This window comes from Humulus lupulus, chromosome 5 (genome assembly GCF_963169125.1).
Source record: "Humulus lupulus chromosome 5, drHumLupu1.1, whole genome shotgun sequence".
NCBI classification, from domain to species: domain Eukaryota; kingdom Viridiplantae; phylum Streptophyta; class Magnoliopsida; order Rosales; family Cannabaceae; genus Humulus; species Humulus lupulus.
In genome coordinates, this window is record NC_084797.1 from 146,680,989 (window position 1) to 146,706,473 (window position 25,485).

Here is a 25,485-nt window from a genome sequence, read left to right on the forward strand (position 1 = left end):
ATTTTCCATCCTTTCAATTTTAATTATAATACCAAACAATATAGTGAAAAATTACTTTCCTCTCCATCTATGATACTCTTCTTTCTTTCTTACTTTTCCATCCATCTATCCTACTATCCCTACATCTTACCAAACATAGTGTAATTGAAAAAGAATGTAAAGTAAAAGTAATTGTCCTAAGGCTATCTCCAACCTATGCATCAAAACCATCTTCAACTTCAAAAATCTCAAATTTCATTCTCCAACCTAACACTAACTTAATCTTTATTTTGATATTTTTCCACTATGCAACATCAATATTGATGTTGCACTATTAATTTGATGCAAGGGGTAAAATTACCCATATATCCCTATATCTAATTATTAATTACATATGTATCATTTATTAAATATATTAATTTAATTAATCTTTTATTAATTTTTGTTAGTTTTTATTTTTTAAAATATTCACCAACATTATAAGAGTAAATAAAAAATATACAACACAAAAAATTAATTTATTTTTGGGAATACAATAATATTAAAAACATAAATTTAAAACACGAAATGAAATCAACAATAATTTTAAAAAAAACCAACAACACATACAACAAACATAAACTAGAATAATTATTTAATAATCTAGGAGATCATTATTAGATCCTCCAATATCATTAAAATAGTCATCGAAGTATTTTGAGAGGCTTGGCCTTATTGAGATATTCTTTGCAAAATCTTAATTTATTCATTTTGAAAATACTCACGTAGGATTGGATTGCTTATTGAGTTTAAATCCTTACCTAAAATTTTATTTTCCTCAATATATGGAGCCATATCTAATTTTCTTTTCTCATTTTGAGCTCATAGCATTTGAATTTGATAATTTTGTTGCTTGTCTATGTTGCATTTTTTGAGAATTTCGATAACTTGACGGTGTTCTTCTTTGATAGTTGATAACTCTAGGAATTAGAGTTATTTTTTATGCTTTTAAACTTATATTTTTATCAAGAAAATAGTGGTTTATGATGTTTTGTAGTGTCTTTATTTTAGTTTTGTTAAAAATTAAATATAATAAGATAATATTAAATATTAGTATAATTCTGGAAAGTATATCCTAAATTGTTAAATTTTGTCTTTGCAGATGATTGGTAAAGCTTAAGACATTTTGAGAAGGAATTGAAGCTTGAAGTGAATGAAGATTTTGGGATGCTGCAGCATGGAAGCAACATTATGTTCTGCCTGCTAGTTTTTTTTAAGGACCATGTGGGGTACTAAATAAGTATCATATCCAGCCCTCTTTATTTCTTTGGACCTATTTGAGTTGGGTTGAAAGGTAATTAATTGACTTTTGGGCCTTTAAGTTACTTTGGGTCTATTTTGCTTTAAAAAAAAAAAAAAGGAGATTGGAGAAGAGGAGGCCCACATGGGTAAGCAAGGTGAATGACCTAGACCTATCATCATCTTTTCTCCATTTTTGAAAAACACACAGACAGAGAGAAAAAATAGAGAGCATCCGCTTGATACAAAGATAACACCCATATATTTTGGAAGAGCTTGAACGTGGCAGGGAAGAAAAATAGAGGAAAAGCAAGGAGAAAAAAGCTAGAAGACAAAGCCATTTGGAGAAATTAATTTGGCTTGATATTCTTACCCATTCTCTTAGTTTTTCATTAATTTCTCTTCTGAATATCTTAATTATGAATTTCATTAAATTGGTTATTTTTGAGTTTGTAACTATGAGCTAAACTCCAATTAGCTAGGATAATTTGAACCCTAATATGTGACTTATGATATTTTAATTTTGATGCTAATGCAACTTGAGGTTTATTCATTCAATTGTTTATCATGTTTAATGCTTGCTAATGAATGATCACCTTTAGTGAGTAGTTGAGTTAATATTTAAAACTGAAAAGTTTGGATTTAATTTACACACAATTTGAATGGTGCATGCTTGATTTCTTTGATTTCAACATCGTAGTAATATAGACATATATTATTACTATGCATAATCTTATGAAATTGATGCTTGAATTAAATATTTGAAATTAAATTAGCATAGACATATGTGGTTTAATTAAAAGATTAAAAGCATAGTTCTTCGACGAAAGCCTATGAAAATTAATTAGAATTCTTGACTATTAGACCACTGGTTGCTGCAGCATCAATCTAGCATCACTGTCAGAGTTGCATATTAGGGGGGTAATTATTCTAGCTGCCATCTTACAATTTGTTACTCTTTGCTACTATTTTTCCAAGTTGTTTATTTTATTTTTCCTGCATTTAATTAGTCCTTAATTACTTAGTTCTAAGATCACAATCTTTTCAATTAATTCTTGTGTTTTACAATCATTTTGTTAGACTTAGTTTCATAATCAAAAACTTAAAAACAGTCCTTGTGGAGACGATATTTGGTACTTGCTACTGTATTACTTGTTGTTTATAGTGTACACTTGCACTTTTACGCATCAATAGTGTCAACAATTGCTGAAATTTGCTCTTCAGTTTTCCTTTTTCCTTTTGATTTCTTGACTCCAATGGGTCATTGAATAGATCAACCATCATGAGTCTCATAATTTATATTAAGTTAAAACGATGATAGTCTAGGAGATGTTGATGTTGGAGACTCTGAAGTAGGAGACTCTGATTGTGATGACACAAAGTTACTTCTTTGCTTTTGAAAGTATGGTGTCACATTACTATGATCATCTCCAAAAATTTTAATATCTTTCAGGATAGGCCACACATGATCGAATTTAAACCCTTTTTTTTTGTAATACAGATCTTCTTTCAATAACATCTTGGCTCAAGTTATCTACAAAAAATATAAGAGTTAATGTTAAACATTTAAAAGTATAAGATAAAAACAACAAAGATCTAATATATACTTAAAATATCATATTCAAAAGCATTGCTTGGGTTTTGGTGTTCAACTTGTCGAATGCATCCCCTTAATTTGCCAACTGCATCTTGAATAATTTGCATTCGGCATTGCAAAGATCTTTTTGGTCGATCTTGAGTGATAGACTTTGGTTTAGAGTTATTGTAGTTGAGTGCAACTTGAGACCAAAAGTTATATTGAGAATGGTTTATACCTACAATAGGGTCTTGGGAAATATCAAGATATATATGACATAGGTGCAAATCTTCTTCGTGTGTGTATGAAGTAGTTCTATGTTTTCCAGCCATTTTTCTAACATAAATGGTTGAAGAGTATGTTTGAGTGAAGTTTTGTATGGTATTTATAGAAGAAGAACAATTTTAAAACGATGGTTGAGATGAAGGTGTAATCCATCCAATGATAGTTATAGAGTCAAAGAGAATCCTTATCTTCTGATTTTGAATAATGTGTAAGTTTGATAAGATAGGAAAAAAAATATGATGGTTGAGATGAAGGTGTAACCCATCCAATGGTTGATATAGAATCAGAAAGAATCCTTATCTTTTGATTTTGAATAATGTGTAAGTTTGATAAGATAGGAAAAAAAAAATCTGATGGTTAAGATGAAGGTGTAATCCATCCAATGGTTGATATAGAATCAAAAAGAATTCTTATCTTCTGATTTTGAATAATGTGTAAGTTTGATAAAATGATTATTATCTTCACGCTATTATAAAATATTATACTCATTTGAACTAAAACTCATTCAATTTACATAACTTCAAAAATGAATTTCAATATGAATTTCAATTTAGTCTTAGTTTTTTTAGATTTATTATTATTTTATATTTTTAGTTCTTTTTATGTGTGGTTGTTGTATTTTTCAGATTGTCATTTGTTAAATGGATATTTGAGAAATATTTGAAAATTTATTTGAAATATTATCTTCCATCAAGAGAAAAACAATAAAAAGATATTTATTTGAATTGATTGGAGAAGTAATGGATAATTCAAACTTAAATTGTTGGGGAAATCTGATATATTTTGAATTTGAGACAGTTTCGATATTTTGACCATATCTCCCTTATCCGATTTACGTGTTCTTGGTGGCGTTGGAAAGCTTATTCAAAGACCTATGAAAGCTTGTTTCAAAAGAAAAGTCAAATTTGGACGTTTACATGGTGATATTCGACCTACAAGAATACGCAAGCAAGAGTTACGAGATTTGAAATTCAAATAAAGATATTTTGGAGCATTATCAAGTAACAAATTGAAACATCTAGAAAACTCTTTTCACAACCTTATCTGTAGAGTCCCAGAATATTTACTTAACTAGCTAGATAGTAGTAGTAGTAGTAGTAGTAGTAGTAGTAGTAGTAGTAGTAGTAGTAGTAGTAGTAGTAGTAGTAGTAGTAGTAGTAGTAGTAGTAGTAGTAGTAGTTAGTATTAGTTTATAGTATGTTAGATTCTGTGGATTTTGATTCAAGTCGGGACTTAGTTGGAAACTCATAGCAATAGTTATGAATTTTATAAGTTTGACTTATAGTTTAAGAACATTAATTATAACATAAAGTTTGATTAATATTGCTGGTCCTAGGTGTATTATTTATTATAACCTAATGTTTAGATAGAGCCAATAAGAATATGACACTTGTCATAAGCATGATTATTAGGGAATTAGAGTTTGTTATTGTATGGTTAGCTAAGAAATTTGTGGATTAGATTGTTATTTAGATAATTAAATATATTTTCCCGTAACTTTAGGATACTGTAACTTCCGACCTATTTTTGACCCAGTTATATTATGAATTTCGAAAAATAGTATTTCTATAAAGTTGTAGATAATTGAATTAGCTTTTTAACGGTATAAAGATGGTCTAAATCAGAGTTCTACAGCTCCATTTATGTTGATTTTAATACAGGTGAGCTTAGAGTTACGAGATTTAGGAAGTTAGAAGTTCGGATTCTATTTTTTTTTTTTTTTAAAAAAACAAGCTTTGACTCCTTAGACCTACCTCTGAACGATTTGACCGAGTCCTAAGCCTTTGGCTGAAGAATATTCAAATATTTTCAATTAAATTCATTATTTTTATTCAAAGCCAAAAAGAAGATTTTTATTCCTAGAACTCTATAAATAGGACTTAGAACACAGCCCTTCTCCTCACTCTTCAGCTGTGATCAGACTCCAAAGTACTAGTACTACCATAGAGTGATAAACACTTGAGTTGGGAAAAAGCTTTGCCATTCTTAATCTTTATAAAATACTTGGGAAGTGAGGTTTAGTGTATTTCGGTATTGGAGTTAGACCAATCCATAAAGTCAACTAAGGTACTCCTATTCCTTAAGTTCAATTCTTTAAAAATCTTTAGTTTTCTTTAGTTCCTTTTATTCAGATCCTAACTTTCGTTATTGATTCTTTATTAGGTTCTTGAAACTTAAGTTCTTTCTTGGTAAGTTTCTTCTTGATGGTTTAGTTTCCACATTCATTCTTTATTCTTTAGAAATACTCACCATTTGTATTGTTGGTTTTAGGAGTGTTCCAAATCCCATCCTTGTTCTCATATCCCAGTGTTGGTAAGGAAAATAGGATAGATTTTATGTGCTTATATGTTATGTTATGTTTATGTTATGTTATGTTATGTTATATGTTTATGTTATGATATGTATATGTATGATATGTTTTAGTTCTTGGGTATATATTTTGTTTAGATAACAAGTCCAAATAGTATATTCCTTGGGCATATGATTTGTTTAGATAACAAGTCCCATAAATTTATGACTTGTTTAGATAACTAGCCCTGTAGAATTATGGGCATATGATTGCCTAGCTAGCAAGCCCCAAGATGTATGATGGCCATTGTAATAGATGTTTTTGTAGCCATATGTTTTATAGTGTATGCTTATGATATATGATATATGTTTTAGATAGTACTATGTTCTTTTATAGTATTTGATGTAGTCTTATGCTTATGTTTACGATGTATGTTTTGTTTTTAGTAGATTTTCCTTGCTGGGCATTAGGCTCATTCCTTTATTTTAGTGTGATGCAGGAAAATGATTATGGAGGCGGAAGGATTCTTGGTATCATGACATGTGTGTTGAGGATGAATGGAATGGATGGGTTGTGTGTCGATTGAGGATGACGTTTATTTTAGTGTTTTGAAATATGTCTCTTTTGTAATTCTGCATTCAAATTTTTTTGAACTTGTTTTTAAAGCTATGTTTTATGTTTTGTAAACAATGGGATCCCATACCATATCACATTTTATTTTACATTTTTAATAAAGACATGTTATTTCTTATATTTTGGGTTTTCAATAAAGGCATGTTATTTCTTATGTTTGTATCGAAATAGTAGCTATGTCTAGTAGTTTTAATGGTCCAAGGTTTTAGAAATAGTTGGGTCATTAGAGTTGGTATCAAAGCAACGATCCATTTGCATGAAGTTCTCCTTGATACACACACTCAAGCTCCGAATCTAACTGCCAATGTAAGTGTTTATGTTATAGTTATTATGATTATGTGTATTAGCCCTTATGTTTTCAGTTAAGAATATTTATAAATTAGTTTATTTTTTTCATTATTTATTTTATTTATTATCTTTGCATTTATGATTGTATATAGTGAAAACATTTTTCCAAATAAATATCATTGTTATTTTTTAATGACATGTATGAGTTTGATTTTCTTTTACAATCATAATAAATAATAAATTTAATAAATAATGACCAAGTTCGGTGAGGGTGGATACAAATCAATGAACCGGGTTCAATATTGAGAGTTAGGGGGCCATAATAGTGGGAACAATTTTACTGATCCCAGCCCTCCCTCAATATGGTTAACTTTGGAACAACGATGAGTTTCGAGCCTGAGAATTAAGTCATATAGGATGATTAGAAACAGAGTTAGAAAATAATAAAGATGGCTTATTTTTTTTCTAAGTATAGAAACACACCCTAATTAAAAGAAGGCTTATAAATTTTTTCATAAGAAGTCATAATTAATAGGTCCGAGATATGTTTGCTTAAATTAAGTTTTTGCCTTAGAGCCTATTAGGGTAAGTTCTAATATGTTTCCTCGACTATTAGAACTTTGTTGAAGATGTCGCTCAGAAGGTCTGCACGCACAAACGCTAATGCCTCCAACACCCCTCCTGAGAGCAATGAAGCCCCTCCAGTTCGTAGAAGGGTAGTGCATTCTAGCGCCAACCGAAGCGCCACAGCCGTCGCCGGTTGACAACACCGCAAAATCTACAAGACTGCGACAACAAGTGGAGGAATTACTACAGCAACAGCGACAACAAACTCAGCCTCCGCCTCCGTCGCAACCACAGCCTCAACAAATGGCTCAAGTACCCCCATCAAGTAGGTCCTTATGGGGGATGGCCAATGGCAAACCATGCGCCATACCTAGCTCAGCACATGGAGCCAATCTATGAACGGTTTCGTAAACAACATGCTCCAAACTTTGAAGGGACAACAGACCCCTTTGAGGCAAAAGAATGGCTCAGAAATGTAGAGTTGATCCTAGCGCATATGAATCTTGGCAACACAGATCGCATATCCTGCATTTCATCTCTGCTTAAGAAGGATGCTAGAATATGGTGGGACTTAGTTCAGCAGACTAACGATGTCGCAACCATGATATGGACAAGATTTGTGGAGCTGTTCCTCGACAGATTAGCCAAGTTTGCACCAGAGATGGTTCCAACTGACTTTCTGAGGGTGACCAAGTTTGTTAGAGGACTTAGACCAAAGATTGAGCTAGGAATTAAGCTAGCAAACCCGGGAAATACTAACTATGCTGATGTTCTAGAAACGGTAATAGAAGTAGAAAGGCTTCAGGAGAAGCCTAGTAAGCCTAAGCCTAAACAATAGGGTCAACCTCAGAATGGTCGAAACAACCACAACAACAGTCGTCAGCATAGCAATAGTAATGGTAATGGTTAGAAGAGAAGGCATCCAGATGATAAGCTGGCCAATGGTGATAAAAGAGCACGGACAAATGATGGAGGCAATAAGTCAGGTTATGTAGAATACCCGCAATGCTCTAAGTGCCAAAAGAAACATCTTGGGGAATGTCATGCAAACATCAAGGGATGCTTCAACTGTGGTCAGGAAGGTCACCGAAGGAGGCAGTGTCCCCAGCTCAAGCAAGAGGAGAAAATGGACAATACAATGGTTCCTGCCAAGGTATTTGCTTTAACCCAAGGAGAAGTTGATGCTAGCAATAAATTGGTTACAGGTTAGAATTATATCCTCAATAATGTATGTTCTGTATTATTTGATTCGGGAGCAATATACTAGTATATCTCGTTAGTAATGATATAGAAATTAGACAAACCTTGTAGAACTAGGTTTGTGACATAGTTGCCTTCGGGTAAAATAGTCCTATCATTATAGATAGTACAAGGTGTACCAATCAAAATCGAGGACATAGAACTAGAAGGAGACCTGATAGAGCTGGAAATCAAAGACTTCGACATAATATTAGGCATGGACGAGCTAGCAAAGCATGGCGCAACCATCAATAGCAGACGTAAGCAAGTGATTTTCGAGACTCCTGACGGTCAGAAACGATGCTATATGAGAAAAGTTTTAGGACTACATACGCCGCTTATTTCATCTCTCAAAGCTCAGAGGATGATAGAAAAAGGATGTCACACATCCTTAGCCAACGTTACGGATGTGGTAAAGGAAACACCACTAGAAGTTGGAGACTTCCACATTGTAAAGGAATTCCCAGAGGTATTTCCTGTCAACTAGCAGGATTGCCGCCGACACGGGAGATAGACTTCACAATCAAACTAGTACCGGGCTGTAATGCCCCGAATTCTCCGATGTGGTTTAATGGCGGGATTAGTAGGCCGGGAGGGCCATACTTGTTTAATTAAGCCATTAAATGATATTATGCATGTATATGTGAATTATATTATAATATGATGTTAAATGCATGCATGTGGGTCCACATGTTTAATTACAGGGGTGTGATGGTAATTTGGCCCGTTGAGGGTATAATTGTATACTTGTATGCATGTCATTGATATATGTTGAGACCACATTATAATGTGGGATTGTTTGAGCTATTCGGCATGAGACGATCTTGGATTATTAGTTAGCGGTCTAGTCATGACAGGTTTAAGTTCGAGGCTCGGGAGGAGTCTCGGGGTGATTTTAATGATTAGAGTGTTACCGGGTATTAGAGGGTAACGGGATATGAATTATTGGCATTTGAAATTATTGAGAATAGCGGGAATTGGAGAGCGTTAATTATGATTAACGACATAGGTTGGAAAGGACAAATATACCCTTGGGAGCCTTTAGAAACCCTTAAATGACCTAGGGGTATAATGGTCTTTTTACCCCTAGGATAGATATAAACTCCTTTATGCTGTAAGTTGATGAGAGAAACAGAGCAAGTTCTTGAGCTTCCCGTACCTTCTCCTTCTTCCATTTTCTTTGTGAGTTTTGGTGTTCTTGTTGAGGATTCAAGCTTGGGAAGTAGACCTTGGGAGTTTGGGAGAGTGTTCCACCATTGAAGAGCATCACAACCTGAGTTTGAGGTAAGATTCCAGCCATTGGTTTACTAGTATACTCTGTTTTGGTGTTAGTTTTCAGCTTGTGTTTTTATGGTGGATTGTTGGAATTGATGGAAGTTTTGATTGGGGTATATCTTGGGTTTTGCTAAGGGAGTGATATAGATCAAGTTTAGGGGTTGTATTGGAGGTTTGAGTGGTGTTTAAACTTGGTTTGAAGGGTTGGTTCCAAGAGAAGTCGTAAGGGAAGAAAAACAGGGGTTATGGCTGAACTAGGGGTTGGGCCGCGGCATGGCCAGGGAGGGCCGCGGCCCTTGAAGGATGCTGAATTTGGGCGCCTCTGTTTGAGGGGTGGGCCGCAGCATGGCCAAGGAGGGTCGCGGCCCTTAGTGGCTTTTTGACTTGGGGATGCAAGCCTTAGGCCTCGGGGTCGATCCTACTACCCGATTTAGTAGTGTTTGATGTCTCGGAGGCTAGGTTTTGGTTTGGGAACCTTTTATTATTCATTTTATTGATGGAATCCCATAATTGGTTATGACTAGGTAACCACTAAAGGACCAAAAGGTTGATCGTTCTCAAGGGTCGTTCTTATTATTAATTCTCACTCGAACAGGAGGTAAGAAAACTGCACCCTGTGTATATATGACATGCGTAATTATTATTAAGGCATGTTGATTGATAAATGTGGACATGGATTACCTATTATGTGCTAGCAAATGTTGAATACTTGTATACGTACTGATTAGTCAGGGACACTGACCTAAAGAGTCAGAAATGGCATAGCGTCATGAACGTCGAGCCAAATGAAGATTAGATCTAATCGATATCAGGAAGAATGACTCATATGGGGTATTAACGCTGGACCGACCCTAAGGTCGATGAACTTATAAGCGCTTGTCTGGTCTAAGACCAGTTATTCAGAGCCAGGGCATAGGGCCCCGGTGACTGTTTGTCACATGGCTAGGGAACGCTGTTCCAAGGTTATGACTCTATGGTCATGAGGAGGGTTATGTTGGTGACTATTCACCATACACCTATCCTGTTCAAACTTATGAAAGGTTCTCTTATCAATTAAGCCTGGTGATCCTATCGTCACATGGCTAAAGGGTGCTGTCCCCATATTAGTGACTTTTGCAACTGTCACCTATTTGTTTGGACTGTTGGTCTAGAATGACTATTACGATCATTGTTGATATTATATCATGTTTTATTATGCTATTCTTGTTGGGCCTTGGCTCATGGGTGCTATGTGGTGCAGGTAAAGGGAAGGAAAAGCTCACCCAGCCTTGAGTGGAGAGCTTAGGTGGTGATGTGTACATATGCGGCCGCTTGACCACCACGGCCAAGGCGTTCTCAGAGGAACTAGGGGGTTTACCCTATTTTTGCCGCTTAGGTCGGCGGGATTGTAAATTTAAAACTGTAATGACCATTTTGTACTGAGAACAACTTGTAAATGTTTTGATTAGCTCTGCAGAGTAGTTTGTAATGAAAATATCCATTTCCTTTTTATTAGTTTTATTCCTTAACCTGTTAATTACACTTAGAGCACGTTTTTTACCAAAGGACTCGAGTAGCGGGTCAAATTTCCGGTCCACTATTCACCGTAACTATTCTGGGGTAACCAGGGCGTTACACGAGCACCGAGCCATTCACTATGGGGAGCACCGGTTTTATTTGTGAAGAAGAAGGACGGAAGTATGCATATGTGTATAGATTATCGCGAGCTGAATAAGGTGACAATTAACAATAAGTACCCGCTACCCCGACTTGACGACTTGTTTGATCAACTCCGAGGGGCAACCATGTTTTCAAAGATTGATCTACGGATCGGGTATCACAGCTCAAAGTACAGAAAGAGGATAATCCCAAGACGACTTTTAGAACTCGTTATGGACATTACGAGTTTCTAGTTATGTCTTTTGGTCTTACCAACACTCCAGCCGCGTTTATGGATTTAATGAATAGGGTCTTTATGGATTATTTGTACGAATTTTTCATAGTGTTCATCGACGATATCTTGGTGTACTCAAAGGATGAAGTCAAACATGAAGAACATTTAAGGTTGATCTTGTTACGACTAAAGGAGCATCAACTTTACGCCAAGTTCAAAAAGTGCGAAATTTGGCTTTCGCAAGTAACGTTCCTCGAGCACATAGGATCCAAGGAAGGAGTTGGAGTAGACCCATCTAAGGTAGAAGCTGTAAAGATTGGCCAAGACCAAAGAACGTGTCTAAGGTAAGAAGTTTTCTGGGACTAGCAGGTTATTATTGGAGGTTCGTAGAAGGCTTTTCTAAGATAGCCACTCCGTTTACCAACCTAACTTGGAAACAGCAAAGGTTCAACTGGACTAATAAGTGTGAAAAGAGTTTCCAGTTCCTTAAGGATATGCTCAACACCAGTACTTTATGTACCAACACCCAATGATACATATGTAGTCTATTGCGATGCGTCAAAGCAAGGATTGGGTTGTGTGCTGATGCAGAATGATAAGGTGATAGCCTACGCCTCAAGGCAAATGTAGTTGTTGATGCACTAAGTAGGAAGAATTATAGAAGTCTAGCATCATTAGCTGGTATAGAAAAGTCGCTACAGCAGGAGCTGGTCAATGCCGGAATAGAAGTAGTCATTGGTAAACTGGCTAACTTGTCCATCCAGTCAAGTCTATTAGAAGATATACAGATTGGGCAAGGGCATGATGACACATTAGTAGCACATATGGATGCAGTTAGAGAAAGGAAGGCCACAGATTTCCCAATATCTAGTTAGGGGTTATTAAGATACAAGGATCGGGTATGCGTGCCAAATGATTAAGGGATTAAGATGAAGACTTTAGAAGAAGCGCACAATACCCCATACTTAGTTCACCCAGGGTTGACCAAGATGACTCACTACCTTAAAGTGTTATATTGGTGGCCAGGAATGAAGAAAGATATAGCGGAGTATGTGTCTAAATGCTTGGTATGCCAGCAAGTGAAAGCAAAACATCAGCGGCCTACAGGCTTATTGCAACCACTTAGCATTCCATAATGGAAATGGGATGATATAGCCATAGATTTTGTTACAAGTTTGCCACGAACAAGTAAGCAGCATGATTCAGCTTTGATAGTAATTGATAGATTAACCAAGTCAGTTCATTTCCTGTCTATTAAGACTTCGTACATAGCAGATCAATACACAGATGTTTAAGTCCAAGAAATAGTACGACTGCATAGAATCTCTAAGACAATAGTATTCGATAGAGGATTAGTGTTTACATCGAGATCTTGGAGTAAGTATTTGCCGCTGATAGAATTCTCCTACAGCAATAGCTACCCGTCAACAATCAGGATGGCACCCTACAAGCTACTTTATGGAAGAAGGGTCGATTGTCGTTGCATTAGGATAAGGTAGGAGAAAGGCAACTACTTGGACTCAAAGCTGTTAGAGGAGCTCAGGATGTAGTGGCACTGATTAGAAAGCGTATGCTTGCTGCTCAAAGTCGTTAGAAAAGTTATGCGAATACCAAGCGGCGTGATGTGGAATTCAAAGTTGGAGATCAAGTTTTCTTAAGGATATCTCCTAAGAAAAGTGTGAAGCAGTTCGGGAAGAAAGGAAAGCTTAGTCCCAGGTTTATAGGTCCTTTTAAGATATTGGAAAAAGTGGGAGCAGTTGCATATAGATTAGCCCTGCCGACAGCTCCAACAGATAGTCGCAATGTGATCCACATCTCAATGCTGCGTAGATATGTGTCAGACCCATCTCACGTCCTCAAATATGATATGATATCACTCCATAAAGACTTGAGTTACGAGGAACGACTGGCTAGCATCCTAGATAGAATGATGAAAGAATTACAGCCTAAGAGTTTTCTGATAGTCAAGGTCCTATGGAGTAATAGTTCTGAATGGGAGGCAACGTAGGAGTTGTAGGAAGACATGTTAACCCGGTATCCGGAATTGTTTGATAAGTAAATTTTGGAGACGAAATTCTTTTTAGTGGGGGAGAATTGTAGAGTCCCAGAATATTTACTTAACTAGCTAGATAGTAGTAGTAGTAGTAGTTAGTATTAGTTTGTAGTATGTTAGATTCTGTGGATTTTGGTTCAAGTCGGGACTTAGTTGGAAACTCATAGTAGTAGTTATGAATTTTATAAGTTTAACCTATAGTTTAAGAATATTAATTATAACATAAGGTTTGATTAATATTGATGGTCCTAGGTGTATTATTTATTATAACCTAAGGTTTAGATAGAGCCAATAAGAATATGACACTTGTCATAAGCATGATTATTAGGGAATTAGAGTTTTTTATTTTATGGTTAGTTAAGAAATTTGTGGATTAGGTTGTTATTTAGATAATTAAATAAATTTTCCTGTAACTTTAGGACACTGTAACTTCCGACCTATTTTTGACCCAGTTATATTATGAATTTTGAAAAATAATATTTCTTTAAAGTTGTAGATAATTGAATTATCTTTCTAACGGTATAAAGATGGTCTAAATTGGAGTTCTACAGATCAAGTTATATTGATTTTACTATAGTGAGTTTAGAGCTATGAGATTTAAGAAGTTAGAAGTTAGGATTCTATTTTTTTTATTTTTTATTTTTTAAAACAAGCTTTGACTCCTTAGACCTACCTCTGAACGATTTGACCAAGTCCTAAGCCTTTGACTGAAGAATATTCAAATATTTTCAATTAAATTGATTATTTTTATTCAAAGCTAAAAAGAAGATTTTTATTCCTAGAACTCTAGAAATAGGACTTAGAACCCAGCCCTTCTCCTCACTCTTCAGCTGTGATCAGACTCCAAGGTGCTAGTACTACCATAGAGTGATAATCACTTGGGTTGGGAAAAAGCTTTGCCATTCTTAAGCTTTATAAAATACTTGGGAAGTGAGGTTTAGTGCATTTCGGTATTGGAGTTAGCCAATCCATAAAGTCAACTAAGGTACTCCTATTCTTTAAGTCCAATTCTTTAAAACTCTTTAGTTTTCTTTAGTTCTTTTTATTCATATCCTAACTTTTGTTATTGGTTCTTGATTAGGTTCTTGAAACTTAAGTTCTTTCTTGGTAAGTTTCTTCTTGATGGTTTAGTTTCCACATTCATTCTTTAATATTTAGAAATACTCACCATTTGTATTGTTGGTTTTAGGAGTGTTCCAAATCCCATCCTTGTTCTCATATCCCGGTGTTGGTAAGGAAAATAGGATAGATTTTATGTGCGTATATGTTATGTTATGTTATGATATGTTATGTTATATGTTTATGCTATGATATGTATATGTATGATATGTTTTAGTTCTTGGGTATATGTTTTGTTTAGATAACAAGCATATAATTTGTTTAGATAACAAATAGCTTGTTTAGATAACAAGTCCCAATATTATATTCCTTGGGCATATGATTTGTTTAGATAACAAGCCCCATAAATTTATATGACTTGTTTAGATAACTAGCCCTGTAGAATTATGGGCATATGATTGCCTAGCTAGCAAGCCCCAAGATGTATGATGGCCATTGTAATAGATGTTTTTGTAACCATATGTTTTATAGTGTATGCTTATGATATATGATATATGTTTTATATAGTCTTATGTTCTTTTATAGTATTTGATGTAGTCTTATGCTTATGTTTACGATGTATGTTTTGCTTTTAGTAGATTTTCCTTGCTGGGCATTAGGCTCATTCCTTTATTTTAGTGTGATGTAGGAAAATGATTATAAAGGCGGAAGGATTCTTGGTAGCATGGCATGTGTGTTGAGGATGAATGGAATGGATGGGCTGTGTGTCGATCGAGGATGACGTTTATTTTAGTCTTTTGAAATATGTCTCTTTTGTAATTCCGCATTCAACTTTTTTTGAACTTGTTTTTAAAACTATGTTTTATGTTTTGTAAACAATGGGATCCCATACCATATCACATTTTATTTTACATTTTTAATAAAGAGATGTTATTTCTTATATTTTGGGTTTTCAATAAAGGCATGTTATTTTTTATGTTTGTATCGAAATAGTAGCTATGTCTAGTAGTTTTAATGGTCCAAGGTCTTAGAAATAGTTGGGTCATTACATTATCACTATAAAAAGAATGTTTTAGACTATTTTAGATCTATCTCTCTCTTTCTTCTTGACCTCTCTCTATTTCCTCTCTTTCTTCTCTTTCTTCTTTTTCTATTCTTTTCCATGAACTAATTTTCTAATCTAGGTTTAATGTAGTCACTTTGATTTCTATTTAATGTTATTATGATATTCTATTGATTCTTCTTCTTTATTCTAATCTATATAATGTTTAGTTAATGCTAGTAAATACCTGATCAAAATTTGCTTGATTTATGATTTTGATTCAAAATTCGAAAGATGAGAATTGAATATGCTATCGTTATATAGACATATGTTACATATTGGACGAAAGTACCTGTATGGCTTGTGTAGTAATTAGGTTTCTATGCTTAATGCTTGCTATATGTTTAAGTTTATCACATAGATGTAGAAAACCTACATATAGGATGAGATCTTATATCCTGAAAAAGAATAGGAATCAATTTATGTTAACCTGCTATTAGAATGAAATTCCGTTTTTAGTAATTACCAAATTAATTAAATCATGTGAATTAATTAAAGTGCGAAATGGTAATTAACTGTTTACACAGATTACAGTTCTGTTGGGACAAAAACCAAACTTGTCACGATAGATACTGAACACAATAAAAAGACAGTGCAAAATAATAAAGAACACAACGAATTTTTACAAGGTTCAGAAACCCTTTCGGATAACCTACTCCTTGGGGCCACGCCCAGAGAATAAAACCAATTAATAAAGAATCACAAGTACAAAAACATTGACTTAAACAAAACAAGACTCCCTCTTGAGATTTGCCGCAACTTTGTTGTACTTCTCTTCACTAATCTGATTTTGATTGAAACGCTCAACCACTTGAACTCCCTTCACTGGCAAGCGAGTGCTTGCATCCTCCCGACGCAAGGCTTGTAAAAAATCTTCTCCTGAAGACTACAAACGTTGTGTTCAAATTACAATGTGTATTCACTCATGAACATGATATAAACTCACCACTAAAAACTAAACACACATATTTCTACAAGATCACGTGAATACTTATGATCTTGAATACAAAGAGGAACTCTCACAAATATTACAATAAAGCTCACGAATAATGCACCAAAGAGTTCACTTTTCTCACTGCCTTCTGAGCCCTATTTATAGAGTCTTTTTTCGTGCTTACAAAGGCTGAGAAGGAATTCTTCTAATAAAGGCAAGAATCATAGAAGTTATTCTTGATTGACGAAGAGTTGCCTTATTTAGAAGATGCTGATCCGAAAAATGCGATATCGGTGGGAACAGCTCAGATCTGTGTCGGATAAAAAAAAAGCTCAAAAAGGTAACAACAATTAATGACATTAAGAACCAGTTTCCTAATTGCAATCCTTGAGCTGTACAAAAAATATATAAGCAAGTAATCCAAAAACAACTTTGGGTAAGTACCGATTATTTGCAATATATTTTTTCCCTTTATAAGCAAAATGAGACAATATAGGCTAAATAAGGAAGCACATTATTGTCCAAAATTCACAAAAAGAGAAAGAGGATTTCCGAAAATTGTAATAAGGGAAATCAAACAATTCCGAAAATTATAATAAAGGAAAACAAATATTTCTGAAAATTATAATAAAGGGAAACAACTAAATCAACAAATTTATCTTTTAAGAAAAAGATATTTCTATAAAAATGCCAATTATAGGATTTACAATCTCTCCCTTTGGCAATTTTATAGACAATGAATATCTATTTTTAAAAGATCCTTGCAAAACACAAGTAAGTGCTAAAAAACATAAGAGTCACAAAATGATCAAAAAATGACTCCCCCTGCGATAGATAACCAAAGCACAGTTAACAAAAGCCAATATGAAACAGCAGGTCAACATAATCAAAGTGCCAAAAAAATAGAGCTTTCTCCCCCTCATTGTCTGAAAAAATGCCAAAGAAAGACAAAAGTACAAGTAAATGAAAGAACAAGGAAATGAAACCAAAAGACAGACACAATGAGTGTTCTTTTACAACTAACAAAAGAAAAATAGAGCAAAGGTACTGGGATCATCATGGGGCAGGAGAGTTGGAGGCATTGAGAATGGCCAATGAAGCGAGAATGTTGCGCTAAGACTCCTCCATTTGAGAGAACCGGTCAGAAAGACTTTGAATCCCTGTCTGGACAGCAGCAAGATCTGTTGGGACAGCAGGTGAGTCGGTCACAACATTGCCAGAAGCAGGACCAGCAAGATTAATTCCTTTGAATTTCCGAGTTGTGGATGGAGGATGATCATCTTTGACTGTATAGGTGGGACCAACCAAGGGAGAAGTCAAGGTCTCATGGGACTTCTTCAGAGGACGTTGAGAGTCCAAAAGTTTGTAAATGACCTGTGGAAACATCAAGTGTTGCCCCTTATGTTTGGCACCACTCAGAGACATGATTTGGTCAAAAATAACAGCTCCAAGATCTATGGCGACTCCAGTACCAATTTTGAACAACAGGAAGGCCATATCTTGAGTGATGGTGGAGGAATGTGTGGTAGGCATCCAATTAAACATAGCAAAATTGAAAAGAGCACCATAATAATGAGTGAGATCCGTGACTCGAAGAGAGGTGCTCGGTTCCCACACCATAGCCTAACCAACCAGTTCAGACAAAACTTGGTCCTTTGCAAATTCAATAGAATCATCAATCTCCACAGGGACGAGATTGAGAGCCTTAGCAATTTCGGACGGGCTAAACTTATACAAAAGACCCCTAACATAAACTTTATGGAACATAAAAGAAGATTGGTCTAATAACTCATCATTCAAATTTGCATAAAATTCTTTAACAACCTGAGGCACAAACCCATCAAACCCAGACAAGGATCGCAACCAACCTCTTTCCTCTAAAGTAAGCAATACCCCAAAAACACGATGAGGAGCAAAATGAAAATTGGGCTCACTTATAAAATGACGATGGTCATAAAAATGCATGTTCTTCTCATTATCATTAAAACAAAATGCAAGAGAATGGGCTTTGAAAAAACCTAAGGTATGGACAGGAGCACCTTTTTGCTTCGCAAGTTTGGAAGACAATTCGGGAAATGCCAATGGAGTGGTGCCTTTTGGGTTAGACGCAACAGGAGAGGCTTCAGATGGGTCTTCTTCAGATTCAGTCTCCTCAGCCAAATCATCAAGAGGAACTTCAGGATTTGGCTCGGTCAAAGAAGGGTCCAACTCAGGCTGAGAGTCTTCCATCTCGGGAGAGACATCCTCTGATGAGGTACATGGAGGAGGATTGATTTTGGCCTTTAATTTAAAACGAGATAAAGGAGATGAATCAAAGATGGAGCTGGTACCTTTAGATTGAGCTACTTTGGCCTTCTTCCCTTTCATCGTTTCAACAGCTTTGGTCTTACGTTTGCCCTTTGCCTTGGGTGTCAACACATCAGGAGATAGCAAGGATTCTGAATCATGATCAAATGGATCAGACATAGCTTCAGTGGAAATAGATTTGGACTGACTAGTTGCCAAGGCCGGTTTGGCTTTTATTTGACCTTCAGGAGAGGCGAGTGAAACCGCCGAGGCTAGGATTGGCTCAGCATCCAAATTTGGGAACGTAACTTCTTTGCTAGAAGTACCAAGAACTGAAGAACCTATAGGACCCGAAAGAGCAAGAACCTTCTTTCTTTCTGTGGTTTTAGAACGACGACCTGGAGTAGGAGAGACAGCAAAGATTGATGCTGGGACCGAAGGAGTGGCAAAGGGAACTGATTCAGGAATTGTCTCCTGCTGAGACTTCACGGATTTGGAGGATGAACCACGACCTCGAGTCTTCATGGCTGCTAAGAGAGAAACAAGTGAAACACACAAAGAAAGAAACCCTAAACACTTTGGTTATATGTGAGAGATTTAACAAGAAAACACTGATTATAAAACAACCAAAGGGAATCCGAATATATAAAGTATTCGGTACACAAATGAGGCAAGTTTAAAAATGGGTAACCAAAAATGGGTAACCGGATTTTAAGTGATAAATGCCAAAATATCTCCTTTTTAAAACAAATTCTTTCACACCTCACAATTGGAAACTTTTTGAATATTTTTAGAATATATTGAGATAAAACAAATAAATTACATCAATTAATTTTTCAAACCTTTTTTTTAAGTACAAGGTTGATAACAGATTTTATTTTTCAATTTTTTTGTTATTTTTTTTTATTACAAAATTGCCGAAAAAAAGAGTGTAGATTGCCATACCATATGTGTCCATGTAAATGCCAAGTCATGTTCAAAAGAAACAAGATAACCATATTTTTCACAAATTAGATAAATGAGTTATAAATCAAATACTAAGAGACCATAATTCGAAAAATATACCAATCACAAAACATATTTGAATCAATTCATTATATGTATGAGTCTTACAGCCATCTTACACAGTCTAGTCAACAAGCATGTGTGTGTGCATGTGTAATCAATTTGGCGTTTCTTTTTGGCCTTTTAAAGCTAGGGTCATTGCCCATATTTGGCAATTTTAGCCTTTTTCAAATTGTAACCATAATGGAGGCTATAACTCTTATACTGATGGTAGCCCTTTACGCTGGTAGAGTATCCTCCAATATAATTGCTAATTACCTGGTACCAACTTACTCAGTGTCGACTTTCACACATTAGTATAGGTAACTCCTTTCCAAAATGGAGCCTGAAAAAGAAACTGGATTAGAAATGCTCATACAATGATAATGATTTGATCAAATATGAATTGGATGGTCTAATTTTTTTCAAATATGGTTTTTTATTCCAACAAAGTATAGGACTTATAACGATCATTTTCTAAAATACAAAAAAAAATATGCTCATCAAATTTCTTCCAATCAGGACAAGAGATTTACGAAAACACATATGCAAGGAAAGATAATCAATTTTTTGGCAATTTCAAATAAAACAAACCCCCAAGGATTTCCTGAGGGAATCAAATCTGACCATGTCTAAGGCTTTAGTAAAAATATCTGCAATTTGTTTGTTAGTCTCAACATATTCTAAAATCAATGTTTTGTTTTCAACAAGTTCCCTAATAAAATGATGACGAATGTCAATATGTTTGGTGCAAGAGTGCTGAACAGGATTTTTGGAGATATTAATAGCACTTGTATTATCACAAAGAATGGTTAAAGTTTTAACATCAAACCCATAGTCTGCCAACATTTGTTTCATCCACAAAAGTTGAGTACAACAGCTTCCAGCAGCAATGTACTCAGCTTCGGTTGTTGACAAGGAGATGGAGTTTTGTTTTTTACTATGCCAGGAGACCAAATTGTTTCCTAAGTAAAAATAACCACCACTTGTGCTTTTTCGATCATCAGTGTTTCCTGCCCAATCTGCATCACTATAACACACAAGGTTAGAATTTGTTTCTTTGGAGTACCAAATGCCTAAATCAAGAGTATTATTGATGTAACGAATAATTATTTTTACAGCAGTCACATGAGATTCCATGGGGTTCCCTTGGAAACGAGCACACACTCCAACACTGTAACTTATGTCAGGGTGACTTGCAGTTAAGTAAAGGAGACTCCCAATCATACTCCTGTAAAGAGTTGGATCAACTTTCTTTCCATTTTCATCTTTAGACAATTTGATCGTAGTACCCATGGGAGTTTTAGCAGGTTTAGATGCATCGAGTCCAAATCTTTTCACTAGACTTCTTGCATACTTGCTTTGTGAAATGAAAATTCCTTCATCAGACTGCTTCACTTGAAGTCCTAGGAAGAAATTGAGTTCTCCTACCATGCTCATCTCAAACTCTTCCTGCATTTGTTTCACAAATTCCTACTAGAGAATCATTAGTAGAACCGAACACTATATCATCAACATAGATTTGTGCTATCATAATATTTTCATCAACATTTTTTATGAACAGTGTTTTGTCTACTCCCCCTCTCTTGTACCCCTTTGAGACCAAAAAATGAGTTAGCCTCTCATACCAAGCCCGTGGGGCTTGTTTCAGCCCATACAAAGCTTTTTGCAATTTAAAAACATGATTAGGATTGTAAGGATCCTCAAACCCTTTGGGCTGTTCCACATAAGCTTCCTCATTCAAAAATCCATTTAAAAAGGCAGATTTTACATCCATTTGGAGCAATTTAAAACCAAGAACACATGAAATAACTAGTAATAATCTTATGGATTCAAGTCTTGCAACAAGGGCAAATGTCTCATCAAAATCAATTCCTTCAACTTGAGTGTACCCCTGTGCAACTAGTCTAGCTTTATTTCTTATTATGGTCCCAAATTCATCAGTTTTATTTTTAAATATCCACTTTGTACCTATAACATTGGTATGACTCGGTCTAGGGACAAGAATCCATACCTCATTCCTTGTGAATTGATCTAACTCTTCTTGCATAGCATTGATCCATGATTCATCATTTAAGGCCTCCTTTTCATTTTTTGGTTCCAAAGTGGAAGTAAAACAAACAAATTGAACCAAATTTACATACCTCTTTCGAGTGACCATACTTTCTTCAAGATTTCCCAAAATAAGGTCAGAAGGGTGATTCTTTTTTACTCTGGTTGATGGTTCTTTTTGAACGGATTCAGAGGAAGTAACTGGATTTTCCTTCTCTGTTTGCCCAGATGTTGTTTCGACAGAATTGGCGTTTGATACGTCAGCAGTGGTTGTTGTCCCCTCCGAAGGCTGTGCTATCTGATCTGCCATTTCTTTATGATGTTGAACATCAATGAGCCTGTCAATTTCCTCCTCATGGGAGTACTCAGAAAAATCTTTTAAATCATCTACAACCACATTAGTTGATTCCATAATAGTTTGGGTTCTCATATTATAGACACAATAAGCCCTACTATTAGTGGAATAACCAAGAAAAACTCCCATATCACTCTTGGCATCAAATTTGCCTAGATTCTCACGATCTCTAAGAATATAGCATAGACACCCAAAAACATGAAAGTAGTTAACATTGGGTTTTCTACCTTTCCATATTTCATAAGGACTTTTGTTTGTCTTGGACGCAGAAAGACACGATTAATTGTGTAACAAGCGGTATTAATAGCTTCTGCCCACAATTTCTTTGTGAGTTTTTTGCTGTTAAGCATAACTCTGGCCATTTCCTGCAAGGTACGATTTTTCCGTTCCACTACCCCGTTTTGTTCAGGGGTTTTGGGAGCAGAAAATTCATGCAAAATTCCAAACGATTTACAATATTCATCATAAACAAAATTTTCAAACTCCTTACCATGATCACTCCTTATTCCTACAATCTTTCCAATGTTACAATTTTTTTCAACTCTCAATCTTGTACATAGAGTTTGAAAAGCTTCAAATGTATCTGATTTTTCTCTTAAGAAATCTACCCAAGTAAATCTAGAAAAATTATCCACACATACAAAAATGTATCTCTTACCATTAATACTTTCAACTTGTATAGGACACATGAGATCCATATGCAATAATTCTAACACATTTGAAGTATTAATATCAGATAATGCTTTATGGGAAATTTTCAACTGTTTTCCCAATTGGCATGATTCACACTTACCAAGTGATTCTTTACCCAACTTGGGGATACCACGGATGAGACCTGCATTAGCAATCTTTTTCAAGTTTTTGAAATTTATATGACCAAGTTTTTCATGCCACAAGTCAGTAATATTGAAACTTGATGAAGATGCATGACATGTGAATTTTTGTGTGAGAGTGTAACAATTATCCAAAGAACGAGAACCTTTGAGAACAATATCACCATTTTGATTTAAAACATTACACTCATCATGTGAAAAATTAACATAAAAACCTTGGTCACAAATTTGACTTATGCTAATTAAGTTGGCTTTCAGCCCATCAACAAGAAGCACATTTTTTCAGTTTCGGTAACCCTTCAATGTTTAGAGTACCTTTACCTAAAATATTTCCTGTCATTCCATCCCCAAAAGTTACTACTTCACACTTCAAGGATTTGAAGTTGGTAAGTATGTTGGCATTACCTGTCATATGTTTTGAACAACCGCTATCAAAGTACCATGAACTAGATGCATGCATTTTGTGACAGGTAAAAGTAGCCAAGCAAACAGAAATAACTTTCTTGACCCTTTTTTTTATTATTTTGAATTTCTTTTGGTCAAGAATTGATTCATACTACCAAAGTGTTTATCATAATTCTTTTTGAACAAGTTTAACAGAGAAAAACACTTAGGTCTTATGTGTCCTTTCATCCCACAAAAATGACAAACTGGTACAAAATGTTCAATGTTTCTTTTTCGAGAAATTTTCTTTAGTTGTAGATCTGTTGCAACAGATGACAACTTTGTGCTCTCAGCAGAGTGACTTGTTCCCGCAACACGGTTAGTTGGCACAACAGGCGGATAATTCATAGATTTTACAAAAACCATTTTTCTTGAGGACTCGGATCCATTAGATCCTAATCCACTGTAGTCACCAACTTTTTTTCCTACAGAAACAATATCATCCAAAATTCCAGATCTAGGATTAAGCATTTTGACACCTTTTTGCAAAAACTCAATCTCTTTATTCAAAGAAATAATTTCATAATTTTTGGAAGCAATAATCATCTCAAGTTTTTCAATTTTTTCAACAAAATTTTTATTATATCCAGCCATTAGACAATTCTCAGTACACACTTTCAGCCATTGATCATACATTATTTTATAAGACTCTTTTAATGACTCCTCATCTAAGTCAGAATCACTGTCAGAATTCTCATTATTCTGAACAGAATTATTAAGGCATAACACATCCTTGTAATCGACTGAAGAGAAAACAATACCTTTGTGAACAGAGGTTAAGGCAACACTATTTTCCTCATCATCACTCTGTTCAAAGTCTTGATCACTCCATGTGGCTGTCATGACTTTCTTTTTCTTTAAGGTATTTGCACACTCAGATTGAATGTGTCCAAATCCTTCACATTCCCTTCACTGAATACCTTTTTTATTAGTCTCAAAGGGTTTAGAAAAATTACCTTTTGGGTTTTTGGATATGGCCTTTTTGTTTCCCAATTTCTTTATGTATTTTTGGAAATTTTTTGTCAATAGAGCCATCTCATCATCCTCATCATCCGAACTTTCCTTCTTTTCTTTAAAAGATTTCAAGGCAATAGATTTTTCCTTGATTTCATCTGTCTTACCTTTTTGTCTAATTTGTTGGCTTAGTTCAAAAGTTCGAAGTGAACCCATCAGTTCCTCTACTTTTATTTTGTCCAGATCTTTTGCTTCTTCAATTGCAGTTATCTTTGTCTGAAACCTGTCAGGGAGAACTCTAACAATTTTTTGAACCAAAACATTCTCTTCAAGTTTTTCACCAAGAGCAAAATGCTCGTTAGAAATATCTAACAATTTCTCATAAAATTCAGTGAGGGTTTCATTTTCAAATTTTCAAATTTTGTTGTGAGCATAACAAGCCTAGAACGCTTGACATCAGCAGTTCCTTCAAATTGAGTTTGAAGAATTTGCCAAGCATCTTTGGCCGAAACACATGAAGAAATCAATTTAATGTAACATTCACCGACACCATTAAAAATAGCATGTAATGCTTTATTGTTGTAACTAGACAGTTTATCTTTAGCATCAGTCCATTCAAGTTCAGATTTTACCTTAGTTATATCATCGCAAACTGCTGGAGGAGTCCAACCACTTAAAACAGCTCTTCAAGCCTTTTCATCTTGAGATTTGATAAAGGCTCTCATTCTAACTTTCCAGTATGGATAGTTTGAATCGTTGAGTAAAGGGGGGCGAGTTATGGAACCTCCTTCTGTGAAAAAAGACATTGCAAGAACACGAACAACAAACGGAATAAACCAAGATCACACTCAAAAATGAGTGACCCTCTCTAATACCAATTGAAATTCCATTTTTAGTAATTACCAAATTAATTAAACCATGTGCATTAATTAAAGTGCGCAATGGTAATTAACTGTTTACACAGATTACAGTTCTGTCGGGACAAAAACCAAACTTGTCACGACAGATACTGAACACAATAAAAAGACAATGCAAAATAATAAAGAACACAACGAATTTTTACAAGGTTTAGAAACCCTTTCGGAT

At 35.0% G+C, this 25,485-nt stretch overlaps 1 protein-coding gene across 1 annotated transcript; it reads right to left on the reverse strand.

Annotated features, from left to right (window-relative positions):
- Positions 1-17,544: 17,544 nt before the first annotated feature.
- LOC133779572 (uncharacterized) lies at positions 17,545-22,123 on the reverse strand. The gene is made up of 4 exons (XM_062219521.1): positions 21,974-22,123; positions 18,471-19,200; positions 18,060-18,185; positions 17,545-17,717 (listed from the first exon to the last, which is right to left on the reverse strand). Exons 1-4 carry the CDS (start codon positions 22,121-22,123, stop codon positions 17,545-17,547), a joined length of 1,179 nt encoding a protein of 392 aa, XP_062075505.1.
- Between the last annotated feature and the right edge of the window lie 3,362 nt (positions 22,124-25,485).

What these genes read in the sequence shown, in the direction of transcription:
- LOC133779572 (XM_062219521.1), bottom strand. Translation starts at nt 22,123, where the DNA reads ATGGCAGATCAGATAGCACAGCCTTCGGAGGGGACAACAACCACTGCT. An exon ending in AAAAAGAACCATCAACCAGA is followed by an intron (nt 19,201 to 21,973) that starts GTAAAAAAGAAT and finishes AAATCCGTGAAG; the next exon opens with TCTCAGCAGGAGACAATTCC. An exon ending in CAAACTTGCGAAGCAAAAAG is followed by an intron (nt 18,186 to 18,470) that starts GTGCTCCTGTCC and finishes TGTTCCATAAAG; the next exon opens with TTTATGTTAGGGGTCTTTTG.